The sequence below is a fragment of the Lepidochelys kempii genome, chromosome 10, assembly GCF_965140265.1.
Source record: "Lepidochelys kempii isolate rLepKem1 chromosome 10, rLepKem1.hap2, whole genome shotgun sequence".
NCBI classification, from domain to species: domain Eukaryota; kingdom Metazoa; phylum Chordata; order Testudines; family Cheloniidae; genus Lepidochelys; species Lepidochelys kempii.
The window spans coordinates 31,958,825-31,976,272 of record NC_133265.1 but is presented as its reverse complement, the minus strand read 5'-3'; the positions used below and the strand labels follow the sequence as shown (position 1 = coordinate 31,976,272).

Below are 17,448 nucleotides of genomic sequence, written 5' to 3'. Positions count from 1 at the left end.
CAATGTGGTCTCTGGAAGCCCACTATCTTCTCACTGTAGTACTGGTCACGACAACATTTGCTGGAATGCTGTTCAATAATAATCATACCATTCATTGACAGAGACAGAAATCTATTAAGTCATCCACTTCAACCATACCAAACCTTTTAAGACACTCTACGCTACCAGACTAAGACCTCAGCTGTGCCAGCCAGTGCCCAGCGCCTGCCATTCAATGGTGCATTGGGCCCAAACTTGCAGCTGCCAAAGTGCCACTGTGGGTCAGAGTTCACACAGTTGGATGGGAGGTGAATGGCAGCAGTGCAGTAAGATCTAGCTCAGAGACTGATCAAGCTCAGGAGAAGCCAAGACTAAAGCAGCAGCCCCAACAGCCTGAATTCACAGGGCTGGGAAGCCCAGCTAGACCCCACTGGTTGCCTGTACACTCGTGGGCCCAACCACACAGAATCCTCTGCCTTTGGTGAAGTCTTGCAAAGTTACAGTATTGAGAGTTTACAGCTTTCCAGCTACAGCAACACTTCTCATGGAAACAGATAGGCCCTCTGCAAACCCAAAGGCAAGGGGTATGATGTCTTCAAAGGAGGTGTGGGGAACACTGCCCCTGGGGACAGGCGATGCTTGTGACAGACTAGGGCCATCAGCCTACAGGTGGCATCTCTCTCTCTCTCCTGTTGAGACTATTCCACTGTGTATAAATACACAGTGTAGTGAGGCGGTGTGGCTCCCCACCGCCCCAGAGAGGGACGAGCACTTCCGGCCACCAGAGTGGGTGGAGCTACGGAGCTCTGAGCCCGCCCCTCCGAGGGTCAGGCAGCGCCCAGGAAGTATAAAGGCTCGACCTCAGAACTCACTGGGAAGACAGTTGCCGGGGAGGCCAGATGCCTCTGACCTGCCCCACGCCCGCTATCCGGAGGAGTTGCCAGGCCTGCCCCACGCCCGCTATCCAGAGGAACCCATGGTGCTGGACCCCCCGGAGGACACCACCGTGACCCAGGTACCACAAGATGGGGAGTGTGGAAGTAGCCTGGGGGCAGCCAACCTTAGTCTGGCTGCAGCACTGCCCAAGCCCATGTTAGTGTGTTGCAGCCAGGATCCCCACTGCACAGCAGCGGGTCTTCTGCTGCTGATAGGGCCCCGGGCTGGGACGCAGTGGAGTGGGAGGGCCGGCGTCCCCCCGCCACCCAACTCGCGGGTGGCAGTCTCCCCCTCTCCCAGGCCCTTTGGAGACTTGGGCCTACTATTGGTACTGCTATTGCTCAGCCCCTGACCAAGGGCCTAGATTCATTGCTACTGCTACTGCTCAGCCCCTGCCTGAGCGCCTGACTCCTTGTTGCCCCGCCCTGACCAAGGGCCTGGGCTTATTGATACTATTTGTACTATTACGGCTCAGCGCTGCCTGAGGACCTGACTAACTGTTGCCCCGCCCTGACCTAGGTCTTACTGTGCTTACTGCAGTTGCCGCAAGGGCCACCAACGGAGACTCCCACGGCCAGACTAATTCCCCCAAGACATCAACAGTGTGTTGTGAGGTGGTGTGGCTCCCCGCCACCCCGGAGAAGGACGAGCCCCGGCTAACCTCTTTACACACAGACAATCACTGGGCCAGAGAGAGCGAGCAAGAATGACTCTATAGTCTGGTGGTTTACATCTGGGAGGTGAGACACCCAAGTTCATATCTTTGTTCCAATGACTATTTATACACAGTGGAACAGTTTCCACAGGAGAGATTGAGCCCTATCTCAGAACATCCCACAACTCTGTGGTTAGGGCACTCTCCTGCAGCATGGAAGATCCAAATTCACATCCCGGCTCCGCATCGGGCAGAGGGAGGAATTGAACTTGGGTCTCCCATACCTCGGGCCAGTGCCCTAATGACTGGGCTGCAGCTTATAAGGGAGACACTGCCACCATCTCCACACAAAAAATGCTTTTGGCCAAAACTATTTGGTGGACGTGTGTCTCATTCACAGTTTGTTTGCTGAAAATGCATTACACAGATTTTAAATGCACAAAAAGCATACACAAGTGCAAAACACAGAGGGAGGAACTCACCCTTCAAAAAATCAGGAGTTGCAGCTTAGGCAAATTCCCCTCTGGGCTGATAAAAGCCCAAAAGGAATTTTAACGGGGGAGGTGATTAAAATCAATGTCCATGGGTGCCAGGTTATACATACATGGTGATGTCCATACTGGTGCACTCAGGTCCTTTTCCCTTGGACGCCTGCAGGAGCCAGCGCAGCAGAACCGTGTCCTCCGGCACTTGGAAGCGGAACAGCTTGGCGTTCTCATACCAGCTGTAGAAGGACAGCTTCTGGGCACTCTGAGAGAAATACTCAGAGATGTACAGGAGGTCTGGAAGGGAGAGAGCAGAGCACAAGTTAGGGACCCTTTATGCAGGTCCTATCCACAAGGATGTGTGGGTGTTCTAGTGTCACTGGAAAGAACCCTGTTACTTCACCGACTTCTTACACAGGACCCTGTGCTCTCACCTTCTGCCACAATCCAGTCAGTCACCTATGTGCCACCTTAGCCCTGCTCCTGAGAGAGGGACAGTCAATACCATCAGCATTAAGCAGACACATGCCAATCTCACTACTCCCGTCACACTGCAAGATCACACTTGCATGCAGGCCAAGCCTTCAGTAGACAGGATATGCCAGAGGAGGAGGAAAGGGCATCCTCAGCACTGCTTAGCTGGATAGACACATTACGTCCCATGCAGTCTAGTTACCAGATAACATGGGGGTCAAGGTAGAAGGGAGGGGACCAAGGACAGAGACAACCCAGAGCGACCCTCAGGAGGGGAAGGGGAGAAGCTAGTCAGGGAGATGCTAATGGCACAGTCAGACATAATGGAGGCAGTAAAGCCACTAAGCAAACAGCCATAAAAGCCCAACAGCAGGTGGATGGAGTGAATAACTGGGCCAAAATGAGCTGGCTGGACCCAAGAGGATGAGGCTCACACGGAGGCCTTGGACTTGGCATGCAGTGGCTTTGGAGCGTGGATAGAACTTTGCATCTCAGTGACTGGCTATACCATCACTAAGAAAAGAACCATGTCTTACTCCCCTTGTTTGCACTGTCTGTCACTCCCATCCCTTGGCTGGTTGCGAGGGTATCAGTGTTTTGTAGCACACTTTCACAATTTATTTTCAATTTAAGACCACATTTAGAATGACAAAAGCTTATACAATCCTCAGGCCCTGAGCTCTCTCTTTCAAATGCACCTTCCAATGCCTGGCTTTGCTTCCTAGCCCTGAAAGGCCAACAAGATGTGGTGAGACACAAGGTGGCTCATGGTAACTCAGGGAGTGCACCAGCACACAGAGCTAGGCACTGAGTGTCCGTACCCAAGGACTCCTGGGGCAGCAGGGCTCTGAACAGTCTACTGGCCTGAATATTACACTAGGGAGGTTCAACAGAGTAGTCACGCTGCCCAAGACAGACATGGAGATCAAACTCAAGTTTCTCTTGCCCAGTAACTAGGGGACACAGCTCCCAGGTGTGGGGTAAAAAGTTCAGCCCTAACCAAAATTTATAGGATGCAGCAGCCAGGAGGCTATTGTGGATACAGAGCACTTACGGTACCGCTATACTGCTGTAAGAGACCAGCAGGATGGCTGCAGCTGGCTTGGCTCAGCTGGCTTGGGCTGTGGGTCTATAAAACTGCTGTGTAGACATATGGGCTTGGAGCTGGAGCCCAGACTCTGAGACCCTGCCAGGAGGGTAGATCTCATAACCCAGGCTCCAACCCACGCCTGAATGTCTATGCTGTGATTTTATAGCCCTGCGAGCTGAGTCACCTGACCTGGGCTCTGAGACTGGATGCCAAGGGTTTTCTCATTGCAGTCTAGACATACCCTAAATGACTGGCGCTGGGAAGAGAGCATGGCGGCAGAGAATTAGCAGACAGCGCTCCGGTTTCTGCCGATGTGCATTGGAACAAGTGACCTGGGCCATTCTATGCCTGCAGGGAACACGGGCTTCCTAACATTCAACAATGTTCTGGGGAGAAGGCACCTCTTCACATTCTTCCCAAATTCCATTACTACTTCTTTCTACCCACAATTTCCTTGGCACCAGGAGAAGATGACTCCTTTGAGACCATTTTTACTTCTATTGAGAAAGAAGCAGAGCAGTGGGTGCTGTTAAGTAATTCAAAAGGCTCTGGAAGCTTCATAAAGGGCCTGCTTAGAGCAGAACATACACTGGGCTAGGGAAGCCTATTGAGAAAGTAGGGGAGCCTATTGCCAACAGGAAACGTGACTGATACCTCAAAGCAGGAACTGGCCTGGCCTGCACTCAAGGCACTGCAATTCGACAGGGTAATCATGGATTTAATTTCTTGGCACACAGGCCCAGTTTTTCACTCAGCCACTTAGGCTTTCAGGTTCCTGCTACAGACAGAGCTCCCGGGTCTGCAGAAAAACAGCTTGAGAGTGTAAATTAAAGAGAGGGGACCTGCTCTCACTCGACTCAATGGGGTGATAACTCTTGAGCCCAAGGAGAACCATTCCAATAACATCCTTTAATATTTCACACCCAGTTAATGCTTTTATCCAGGGGGATCAGGTGTACGGTACAGTTGGTAGTGGTACTGTTGGACCCTGGGGGCACTGTGTTCATGTGGGGTGGATAGTAGATCTATAAACTTCTATTTCTGGCTCTGCTACTGACCTGCAGGGTGACCATGTGCTAGTCACTGCACCTCTCTATGCCCAGTTTCCCCATCTGTACAATGGGATCATGATGCTTACTTTCCTTGTAAAGCGCTTTCAGATGATGAATGCTATACCAGAGCTAGGTAATATTATATTTGCTGTCTCTGGGTTATTTGATTTGTTCTGGGGAACTGAGGGGGTGGGGGGTGTCTCTTTATTTATCATGTTGATTTAAGATTGCCAAGGGCACGCATGGGACAGGCACTTTTGGAATTTACAAACACACAAGAAAGTCAATAGCTATTGGAGAGCATCAGCAGCTCTTCCACTTCTCCCCACCCCTGCTTTGACCCCAGCCAATAGATCTCAAAGTTGCTGGGAGCATCATCACAGAGCAGCCTTGGGTGAAGTAGGGGGTCAGGATGACTCAGACTTGGAAAAATAAACTAGGCCGTGAGTTCTTGTCCTTTCTCCCTTCCTGCCCTACTGTCATGCCGCTCCCCCTCTTCCCAGGAACTCTACTGGGGGCTTTTGAGATTAGCTAGTAGCTCACTGAACACTTTATAAATGAAACAAACATTTAAAGCAGCCACTGCCTGTAAGCACCAGGGGATCTGGTTGGGGGAAGAACAGGTAGACAGGCATAGGGGGAGATGGAAGAGCCACACAGGTGTCTGTACCAGTTTAAATGACCTTGAAAAATACTTCAGCTAAACATGCACAAATTGTGTGTAGACAAGGCCTTTGCCATTTCTTGGATCATCTCCATCCTCCCCTAAGGATAGCTAAAGGCACTGAAATAATTCCTTAGCCTCCTTGGGGTGATTTGGCTTTGAACAGGTTAATGCTAGAGATCTACTGGATATGTGCTAAGCACAGCTGTTAGTGCAGGGGGACTGAGCAGAGCCAGACAGCAGCTGGGAGCAGAGCCAGTGGGTGCAGGCCAGCACCATAAAATCATAGACGATTAAGGTTGGACCTCAGAAGGTCATCTAGTTGCTCAAAGCAGGACCAACCCCAACTAACTCATCCAGAGTTTGGATCTGACAGAACATGAGGAGGGAACAGCCTTTCTGCAGTTTTAAGGTCAGTTTCTGACGCTGATGTGACAGGCTCTGCTCCCAGCTTCTGTGTAGAGCAATGTCAATCAATCTACACCTGGCTTATTCTGTCAGCTTCATTTAGCAAACTGATACAAACCCCAGCCAGTGAACCAATTTTCAATACAATTGTAGAAATCCAGTGTAACCTGTGTGTGGACAAACATGACGAGATGGCTTCCCTTTCATATGACCTTTTAGACAAGCATTCAAAGAACCCAGCTTTCTGTGCTGGATGTTGTACAAACACAGTAAGGGACAATCCCTGCCCCCAAAGAACTCACAGTCTAGGTCATTCATGAGACACATGGGGATGAAATCAGGTATGGGAAAGGACAGAATTACCATAGTAGGAGTTTGTTCTCATGTAGTCTAGCTACTTGCACAGAGCAGCTCAGCATTTGCTAGCTACATCCAGAGGACAGGTCAGGCCAGTGGGATTTAAAGGGAGATGCAGAGAAAACAGATGAATTGAGACAAACCATTGTGAGCAGAACTACATTGTACACAGTGAAGCTGTTGCAAAGAACAACAGATTCTCAGGCAGGTGAAAGGCAATGCCCTTCCCCCTACCCATGAGTGAGTGAGGGGATATTGCCAGGGGCAGCTCCCCCCACCAGTTACAGCTCATCAGCAATTAGTGAGTTGGTGTTCACTTGGCTCAGGTATGGTGCAGCTGTATGATTAGAACCCTGCGTGGATATAAAATTTGTATCTGCGTCTGATCTGTGATCCACAAACATGGTCCACAGATGTAAAGCAAGTATCTGCAGATTTGCAGGGCTCTAAGTATGATGAGTTGTCTCGCTATTTAAAATAAGGGAAACCCCACTTTCTTTGCTCATGCCTTCAGTGGGGCTGGCTTCCTCATGACATCATCCCTGGGAATGGTACATCCCTGCTGGGAAAGTTTGTTCATTTGGCCCTTAGAAATTCCCCTTAGGCTCTAAGATCAAAGCCTGATTTCGAACTGTGTGTTGGAGGTCTCAGTCACGGGCTCTGTCTACCCCCCACCACCAGAAGTGCACTGTGCCAGGGGAGGGAGGGTGGCAGCATTAGGGTGGGGTTGGTTAACCCACCAAACAGCATGCCAGATGAGGGCTAGAGTACAGATGTACCAAGAGCTGGCTCCCAGCGATCATCAGCAACTTGAACAAACACTGCAAACAATGAGGGAGTAGCCAGGGAAACCCGAAAAATAATACTGTCAAAAGGATAACCAAGGCCAAACATAAACCTTAAAGAAGCAGCTTCCTTAAAACAGCCTGTGCCAGCAATGACTGCAAAAACCCTGTTGCACTCAAGGCAGTCAGCCCACACTGGGCTCTCCAGGGCAGCGGAGACTCTGTACCTGGCCATGGGAGTTGTTAGAGTCACAGAGAGCACAAAGGCTAGATCAACTACCATACAAACTCCACTAGGTAACCAGTGGCAGCTCATTGCAGAACACAGCAGACAGCTAATGCTCCATTAAAAACAATGTTGGGTGGGTCTGAAGAGAGGGTTCAAACCATGGGTCAATTATCTCCTTACTTCCAAATGCTGAGTAGTGGGGTCCCAAAAAAATCTTGGGGCATGGACTGTGTCTTTGTTCTGTGTACAGTGCCTATAGCACAATGGGGCCCTTGTCTTAGACCACAATACAAATAAATCTAGTTATGAACACCTTGACCCCAAATTACTTACATGGACACTGTCAACTTAAAACATCACACTTCCTGTTTTTTTAGTGGGTTACGAACAGCTCGCTAGGGCACAGTCTGGGCCGTCCTGTGGTCAGCATTGCATTCTGGGCACCACTATAACACAGAGTAAGCATTCAGTTTGTTTCCTTTGTACATGTGCCTATCACCAGTGCTACTGGCTCCCTTGTAAACACACATTCCTCATTTTTGTGGGTCCTTCTCATTTTGTAAGATAAGAAAACATGATTGAAAATCAGTCCTTGGCAGGAGCAGTATCTGGAACAAGCCTGATTAAGTCATGGTTTGACTGACTAGATTTCAAGCTGATGGTGTTTTGTACACTTAAAATTGAAGATTCACTTTACATGGAAAGAAGCTGAAGCACCTCACAGAGAGAAAACAAAGGAGACTCCATGAGCTGACACCATTACTGGATTTCTCTACACTAAGGTAAATACCACAACTCTTAAAGCATAGGCAATCCCATTGACAGCATCTCTCATGGACAAGCCCAAGCACAAATTCAAACCAGACAGGTAGTCACACACATCAGAACAATTCCTTTCCCCCCCATGTCCAAGATTGGAAGGAAATGGTCCTGTTTCAATGAACCTCTCTGGACATGGCCATGTTATAACCTGCCGCCCTCTGCATCCTGACCCAGGGCAGAGTCACTGCTGTCTGGACACTGCTGAGGGCAAGGGACCTTCACGCAATGTGAAAATTAGAACAATGTGGATGGCAGGGACAAGGGGCATTAACATGATCAGGCATGAACTATGCAACAACCTGCAGCAGACAATGACAAGAGCAAAAACCAGAAGACCCAGTTCTGCCCTGTTTATCACCAGTCCTGTTCACTCCAAGGACAAAGTGCTACAGAGGGAGTGGCTAGAACAACTGTCAATAGGGGCTAGGCTCTGTAGTCAAAGAAATCTTTGTAACCTTTTGTCCTTGAGAATCATAAGGAGTCAGGTCAGTCCTGCCACTTTCAAACTTAGTTTCTAATTATGTTTATTTTACTCTGTTTTGAGCTGCCTTTATTACAAGCAATGGCATAGTGCCGTTTGCTTTCCATTGCTCTGTAATGGATTCAGAGACTACCCCATTTGCCCTTTCAGCTGGGACTTACAGCTCTGCAGGAGTTAAAAACACAAATATTTGAACAATGAGCCATGCTAAGGGATGGCAGCCACAAGATAAGTGTGGGTTGATTACTCCAGCAAATGCCATGCTGGGAGGGTTGGCAGTGCTAGGACAGAACTTTCACAGCATCACTGACATGCTTCCCTAACTGATGAAGTTGAGTTGGAGAATGGCCTCTGGCAGTAGGGAAGGCATGCATGATCCAACTCAGCATGGGTGGGGAAGGATCTTGCACTGAAACCTGGCCTCTAGGAAAGGAAGTATGTGGTCTCAGCAGGATGCATGCTCCTCCCAAACAGCACCAGAATGCATTCCCAGGATGCAGGCCAGCTGAGCAGTCAGCTGAGGAGTGTGATAGCCCACCTGGAGGGGACTTCCAAGTAGAACATGAGTGAGGAAGCACCTCAGATGTGGCCTGGGAACAACTCACCACGATCTTTTGGATAATCCTCTTCTGTGGCTTCTCAGACAAGCCAGTTTGTAGCCAGGATAGGGCAACAAAGACAATTTTTAAAAGTTTTCAAAATGGCATTCCACATTTTTAGAACAGCTTGTCCACCTAACTAGGAGTGTGTGGAAAGTCTCTCAAGTGATCTTGGTGCAAAGGGGACTTGCCTTTTTAGACACATCCAGCTCCCTGACCCGCAGCGTGGGTCATCTTCCCCACTGCTTAAATGCCCCTTACGCAGGCTGAGCAAAAAAAGTCCTAAACTCTTGTTAATTCCATTTCACTAACGAACTCACATACAGAACCAGCGATCAGTGAGGAAGTCAAAAGCCAGGTCTGTTGTGCCAGTCCTCTGTTGTTCCACTTCCACCCCTTGCAAACAGCACAAGGCACCAGAGTATGACTCATTGACCATGGAATTTGACTATACTAAACAGAGTCTCAACTGATAGAGCATATGGATCCAATGCTCTTGACTTTAACCCACCTTGTGTTCCAAATATCCTGGGGCCAACATGCCTACAACCAGCACTGCAAACAACTTTCCTAGATAGCCATTTCCCACTGATTCTGAAAACTCTGCCTGGTGCCTAGACATATAGGGAGGAGGCAGTGCTGAGGATCAGACTGAAATCTTACACACACACACACAGACAGAATTCTGCAGCTTTGAAATTATGCTGCATATAAACATTTAGAGAGCTTCTGGCAGTGCTAATTAAAATTGATTATAGATTGACTACTCCACACCTGAACATAGCCATTATATGAACAACATACCCTCATATCTCAATGTCTGTACTTTGACCCATCAACCTTTCAACCCCAATAGGGGATATTGCAGATTATGTATTCCCTATGCCACCCAATCTTAAACCGAATTTCGCACCCCTTGATAATCTGTACATTATTCCCTGATAACCAAAACCTCCTATACTTAAACTCTGTACCGTTCACTTTTTTAAAAATCTTAATAATTTTTAAATCTGAATGACCTTCCTAGGCAGTACATTCAGTCTAACATATTTAATGCAGGCAGCAGAATTTGCCAGGTGAAGAATTTGCCAGCACATGCAAGAGCTGGAAAGAGATCACGATTTGATGTGTCCATAGATGCAACTGCTAAATAAATCTGTTAGTCTCTAAGGTGCCACAAGTACTCCTGTTCTTCTTGCGGATACAGACTAACACGGCTGCTACTCTGAAACCTGCTAAATGAGAATGAGCCAGGCTGCACAAGCCAATCACCATCACCAAATTCCACCAATGCTCACAGCATTGGTACAGAAATGTCTAGCTGTGATAATTCCACAGGGCCAGGAGTTTAGAAATTTCACCCTCTTCCAGGAAGGGTGACACACAGCATATGGGACCCTAAGTCAGAAGAAAGCCACATACACAAGGACCAAGAGCTCAGCCGAAGCAGCATACTCAGCTCCTCGCGTGCAGCTCTCCAGTAATGAGGTGAATAATGGCCACAGTTTAACGGGCTGAAATTAGGAGCCACCTCCAACACTCAATTTCTATAGGGTCAGCCAGCTGGAGCACGGAGAGACAGAAGGAAAGAGAACAGACACTGCACAAACTGCTAAGTCCCCTCAGCCAGCTCAGAACAGAGCAGTGGCCCCTGGATTCCCACTGCACAGCTGGACAACAAGCTCTAGACAGACCGCCAGCTGCCCTGTTTCCAAGCTTAGGCTGCCCTAGAGGCTGATGAGGCCGGGAAGCAACATGAGAGAGGCTGACTCCCCTCCTCCAGCCAAGGGAGTATTCAAGCTATTTCCATTGCCCCCCTCTCAAACCCCGGCATTAGTTTGGTGCCCTCAGCACCGCTCCTGCACAGCCTGGCCCGCTTCCTGCATCCCCCGCCTCCGCTGTCCTTCGGGAAGCAGGGAAAGCGACAAGGGGCCGCGGTGGCCGGGCCAGGCTCCGGGACGCTCCCGCTCTCCATACCGGCGGGCCTAGCGCACGGGCTCCCCCCACCCAGGGCTGGGGCTGCCCTCGTAGTTGCCAAGCACCCGGCCCCCTAAGCGCGGCGCCGCACCGAGTTCCCAGGACAGGTCTCTGGAGTCGGGAGGGGCCCGCGGGAGCTCCCCGGTGCCCAGCGCCCGTTCAGGACGGCTACCCGGGCTGTGCCCGCCCCTGCTGTGCGTCTGTGCCCGGGGGGGCGCAGAGCCGGGCGGCGCAGCAGGGGGCGCCGGGCTCTGCCCCACAAGGCGAGACCCTGCTGGGCGGGGGTCTCAGTTCCGCCCCGCTCACTCACCGCCGGGGCCGCCGGGCCGGCTGCTGCCGGCGGCGGGAAGCGAGAGAAGCTGCAGCAGCTGCAGGAGGAGGAGCCCGAGCGCTAGGCCCGCTGCCCGCACCATGGCACCGGCTGCGCTATCCCGGCATCGCCGCCCGGGGCCGCGGACTCCTTCCGCCGCGGGCACCCATCGCCGCCCTCGCGGCTCCCTGGCTGCTGCGTCCAGCCCCGCCGGCTTCCGCGGCCAGGCCCGGCCCGGCTCCGCCCCGCCCGAGGGGAGGGCCCAGCCTCAGGCTGGCCGGGGTGGGGAGCTTCCTCTATCCCGTGCGAGGGGGACGGGAACGACACCCCACCACCCACACACAGGCACCCTGACCTCGGAGTGACCCCTCACGCCATAGAGCTCTTAGTGACCCCCCCAGGCACCTCCCACTCTGGAGTGCCCCCCTCAGAGACTCCCCTAGCCCCAAGAGAGTTCCCTGTACACCGCGCCTCTGGAGACCTCCCCAGAATGACCCCTCACCCCGCAGTCACCCATCCCCCCCGACAGTTCTCTAGGGTGCACCCCATAACCCTGAAAAGGCCCCTGGAGCTGGGGGCAGGACTCTGGTGATTACTGCTGGAGCTGTATGCCCATGTAAAATAGGAAGAGCAATTTTGTAGCGTAGACATGCCTCTCATTCAGAATTCAAAAAAAAAAAAAAAAAGGAGGACTTGTGGCACCTTAGAGACTAGCTCACGAAAGCTTATGCTCAAATAAATTGGTTAGTCTCTAAGGTGCCACAAGTACTCCTTTTCTTTTTATCAGAGGCTCGTTCACCTGCTCATCTACCAATGTGATATATGCCATCATGTGCCAGCAATGCCCCTCTGCCATGTACATTGGCCAAACTGGACAGTCTCTATGTAAAAGAATCAATGGACACAAATCAGATGTCAAGAATTATAACATTCAAAAACCAGTCGGAGAACACTTCAATCTCTTTCGTCACTCAATTACAGACCTAAAAGTGGCAATTCTTCAACAAAAAAAACCTTCAAAAACAGACTCCAACGAGAGACTGCTGAATTGGAATTAATTTGTAAACTGGATACAATTAACTTAGGCTTGAATAAAGACTGGAATTGGATGGGTCATTACACAAAGTAAAACTATTTCCCCATGTTTATTCCCCCCCTCCACCCCCCACTGTTCCTCAGACGTTCTTGTCAAGTGCTGGAAATAGCCCACCTTGATTATCACTACAAAAGTTCCCCCCACCCCGGCCCCCTGCTTTCCTGCTGGTAATAGCTCACCTTACCTGATCACTTTCATTACAGTGTGTATGGTAACACCCATTGTTTCATGTTCTCTGTGTATATAAATCTCCCCACTGTATTTTCCACTGAATGCGTCTGATGAAATGAGCTGTAGCTCACGAAAGTTTATGCTCAAATAAATTTGTTAGTCTCTGAGGTACCACAAGTACTCCTTTTCTTTTTGCGTATACAAACTAACAAGGCTGTTATTCTGAAACTAAATTTGGTGCTTCTTTTTGCTAACCAGAATAATATACTATATCAGTACACATTTAAGCATTTTACATTTTTATGTTAGAAAATGTTGAATGATATATTTCTTATTTACTCTAGATTATGTTAAATTTTTACTTGTGATTTTTGCAAAGCTCTGGTTAGAAATTCAAGTTCACTTAAAGCACAAAAACAGCATTTTTTTTTAATTTAAATAAAAGTACCTTAAATTTGATGGAAAGAAGAAAAAAGTTTATCAAAGTATGTTTTGCATTTAAAAATTATTTATTAAAGAAAGGATTGCTATATTTAGTTAGTGAATTTAAATTATTTCTGGACACCATGTCTTTAAATATTTTAACAGTAGTCAAGCTCATCCTCCCACACCTCATTTTTATTAATAGATTGGAAGAGAAAAATGACTTTCCTGCTTTTTCAACTCAATTGTTTTCTCAATGTTGAATGAGTTAGTCATTGACCTGATCTAACTGAATAAACTGAAGTGAAGAAAATATTTTCTGCACCTGCAGAAGAGGCTAGTGCTGTCAAAAGCTGGGTTCACTCATCAACTCTAGTTCTACGTGCTTAGCCAGCAAGTTCCAGCAGTTTAGTGTGTTCTTTAAAATTGGGCAACAAACATGGATTGCTTAATATTATTTTTGTATTTAATTTACATTGTTTTAATAGATTATAATAAGTTTAGGCCTTAATATAGGTTGTCATGGAATATAACTTAACATAGCTTCTTATAATGTAAGTAGATTTTTTAAAAAAATTAACTGTATTTAAAAAACCCCAGACTTTCAAAAATTTAAATAAATATTTACCCACCTTGGCTCAGGCTTTGGGGAAATGTCTCTGGCCTACTTCCAAAAAAAATCTTAGGGCCATTGTTGTGGCCAGGGCTCTCAGGGCCATTAGTGCCATGGCTAAGGCAATCAAATTCTGGAAAGGTTAGAGGGGGTACTGGAGCGTTCAGTTCTGCCCAGAGAAGCAGAGTAGATGACTGCTCTTGCACTTCTGAGTGTGGGTCCTGCCAGAATTCACATGAAATCAGATTCCCCACCCTCCATTTAAAATAAATAAATAAATAATAATCAAACAAACATTCTTAGGTGCTAATATTTGTTTGACTGGCAGAGAGCTCGGGGTATGTGTGGAAGGTGCTGGGGACAACCAGGAGAACAGCCCCAAATCTTTTTGTGGGTAGCAAGTAGAGCTCACATTAAACCCCTTCTCTGCCCAAATGCAGGAAGTTGGGTGATGAGGCTGGGGAACCTGCCAGGTGACAGCCCAGATTCACCAGTTGTCATTTCTATGTAGGTTCCCTTGGAAGTCCCAGTTGCTCAGTATGGTGTGAGGGGAACTGTGGCGGTTTTACAACTTTGAAGAAAGACAGACTGGAGTCGTAGGTGGTATAACCCCTCTCTGATAGGGTCAGGGAAAGGTGGGTGATTATTGGGGTGTCCCCCACTCAGCATCAGGGGAGATGTGTGATTAGAGTCTATTCCTGCTGTGACCCAGGAACCTCTTGAAGCTAACTGGCAGAGGGCACAGGGGATGCATGGAGTTTTACAAGGATCCCCTGGGTCAGTTATATGCATAATTCACTAAGAAGTGACATGAGATCTCAGAGAGCCAGTAAGACACTAGTCATCATAAACATTGTGAAATTTAGGTAAGGATAATATGTAAGGCGCTATGTACCTACACTGGAAATTACGACCTTCAGGTCTGAGTTAAAGAAGGTCACTAAACTTTGCTTTTTTCAGACAGGCAGGCAACACTCAGCTGTCTATTTATATGCAAATTTTGTATTCTCTAATTCACCATGGATCCATATCTACATTCTAAGACATCTACTAATCAAGATTAACAAATGAATAAGAGATTACAAAATCTACAAAGAACACACAGCTGAAGGGTGTCCGGTTTATGAATAAAGAAAAGGAGTACTTGTGGCACCTTAGAGACTAACCAATTTATTTGAGCATAAGTTTATGAATGAAGATCAAAGGACTGTATGATATATCTGCAGTTGCAAAGGGACACCCTTGCATCTTTCACCTAGAAAGTAATCTGACAGTGGGTTTGCACCTTGAATAGAAGATCACAGCCAAGCCTGGCTGTACTATGCTGGAAGGCTTTTGGGTGAGCTTTAGCTCTTGGGACATAATGTCCTATTGATTAAATTTAGGCTATGAGTGTTATGATTTTATCTTATCCTTTGTTTCCAATATTTCTGCTTGCTATCATTTGAATCTCTGTACTTTGTTAAATAAACATAGACTTCTTTATAGAGAAAGGAAGTGTAAGTGCTGTATTAAGCAGAACTGCGTTTTGCAATGTAACTGGAAAGACTGGGTTCACTGTCCCTTTGGGAACAGAGGATGTTTTGAAAGTGTCCAGTGGACCAGAGGCTGGACTCTCCAGACAGATCATAGAATATTAGGGTTGGAAGAAACCTCAGGAGGTCATCTAGTCCAATCCCTTGCTCAAAGCAGGACCAACACCAACTAAATCATCCCAGCCAGGGCTGTGTCAAGCTGGGCCTTAAAAACCTCTAAGGATGGAGATTCCGCCACCTCCCTAGGTAACCCATTCCAGTGCTTCTTGTGAAATAGTGTTTCCTAATATCCTAGTGAAATAGTGTTTCTTAATATCCAACCTAGACCTCCCCCCCTGCAACTTGAGACCATTGCTTCTTGTTCTGTCATCTGCCACCACTGAGAACACCCTAGCTCTATCGTCTTTGGAACCCCCCTTCAGGTAGTTGAAGGCTGCTCTCAAATCCCCCCTCACTCTTCTGCAGACTAAATAACCCCAGTGCCCCAGCCCCCTAATCATTTTCATTGCCCTCCGCTTGATTCTCTCCAATTTGTCCACATCCCTTCTGTAGTGGGGGGACCAAAACTTGACGCAATACTCCAGGTGTGGCCTCACCAGTGCCGAATAGAGGGGAATAATCGCTTCCCTCGATCTGCTGGCAATGCTCCTACTAATACAGCCCAATATGCCGTTGACCTTCTTAGGGCACACTGCTGACTCATACCCAGCTTCTCATCCACTATAATCCCCAGATCCTTCTCTGAAGAACAGCTGCTTAGCTAGTTGGTCCCCAGCCTGTTGTGGTGCATGGGATTCTTCCTTCCTAAGTGCAGGACTCTGCACTTGTCCTTGTTGAACGTCATCAGATTTCTTTTGGCCCAATCCTCCAATTTGTCTAGGTCACTCTGGACCCTATCCCTACCCTCCAGCATATCTACCTCTCCCCCTAGCTTAATGTCATTTGCGAACTTGCTGGGATGAATTTCACCCTCATCATCCAGATCATTAATAAAGATGTTGAACAAAACCAGCCCCAGGACCGACCCCTGGGGTGCTCCTCTTGATGCCTACTAGACATCAAGCCATTGATCACTACCTGTTGAGTCTGACAATCTAGCCAGCTTTCTATCCACCTTATAGTCCATTCATCCAATCCATGCTTCTTTAACTTGCTGGCAAGAATACTGTGGGAGACCATATTAAAAGCTTTGCTAAAGTCAAGATATATCACATCCACCGCTTTCCCCATATCCACAGAGCCAGTTATCTCATCATAGAAGGCAATCAGGTTGGTCAGGCATGACTTGCCCTTGGTGAATCCATGTTGACTTGTCCTGATCACCTTCCTCTCCTCCAAGTGCTTCAAAATGGATTCCTTGAGGACCTGCTCCATGATTTTGCCAGGGACTGAAGTGAGGCTGACCAGTCTGTAGTTCCCCAGGTTCTCTCTCTTTCCTTTTTTAAATGTGGGCACTACGTTTGCCTTTTTTCCTATCATCTGGGACCTCCCCCGATCGCCACGAATTTTCAAAGATAATGGCCGATGGCTCTGCAATCACATCAGCCAACTCCCTCAGCACCCTTGGATGCATTAGATCTGGACCCATGGATTTGTGCATGTCCAGCTTTTCTAAATAGTCCTTAACCTGTTCTTTCACCACGGAGGGCTGCTCACCTCCTCCCCATACCATGTTGCCGAGTGCAGCAGTCTGAGAGCAAACCTTGTCTGTGAAGACCAAGGCAAAAAAATCATTGAGTACCTCAGCTTTTCCCACATCATCTGTCACTATGTTGCCTCCCCCGTTCAGTAAGGGTCCCACACTTTCCCTGACCTTCTTCTCGTTGCTAACATACCTGTAGATGCTCAGGGCCTCAAATGTTGGAATATGTCCATCCTTAATCTGTAAAGAGAGCAGGGCTGGCAGAGGCTGAAGGGCCGTGCTTGTGCTCCCCGAGGCTAGAGGTGTCAGGGACTAGACAAGAATTCCTTACTCTAAGGCAAAAAGAAAAGGAGTACTTGTGGCACCTTAGAGACTAACCAATTTATTTGAGCATAAGATTTCGTGAGCTACAGCTCACTTCATCGGATGCATGCTGTGGAAAATACAGAAGATGTTTTTATACACACAGACCATGAAAAAATGGGTGTTTATCACTACAAAAGATTTTCTCTCTCCCCACCCCACTCTCCTGCTGGTAATAGCTTATCTAAAGTGATCACTCTCCTCACAGGAGAGTGGGTTTGGGTGGGGGGGGGGGAGAAAACCTGGATTTGTGCTGGAAATGGCCCACCTTGATTATCATACACATTGTAAGGAGAGTGATC

General features: G+C 48.1%; 1 protein-coding gene across 3 annotated transcripts in view; it reads right to left on the bottom strand.

Moving 5' to 3' along the window:
* The window catches only part of PGAP6 (post-GPI attachment to proteins 6), a 45,167-nt gene extending 33,600 nt beyond the window's left edge, over positions 1 to 11,567 (bottom strand). The window contains exons 1-2 of one of the 3 annotated variants that reach the window (XM_073362696.1): positions 11,304 to 11,567; positions 2,175 to 2,352 (exon numbers count right to left, since the gene is read on the bottom strand). In XM_073362696.1, the coding sequence (XP_073218797.1) occupies positions 2,175 to 2,352; positions 11,304 to 11,406 (281 nt within the window). In that variant the 5' untranslated portion in view covers positions 11,407 to 11,567. Of the gene's footprint in view, positions 1 to 2,174; positions 2,353 to 11,303 lie in introns of those variants that run through there. The other 2 variants (XM_073362697.1, XM_073362695.1) reach the window with 2 other exon arrangements.
* Positions 11,568 to 17,448: the final 5,881 nt, after the last annotated feature.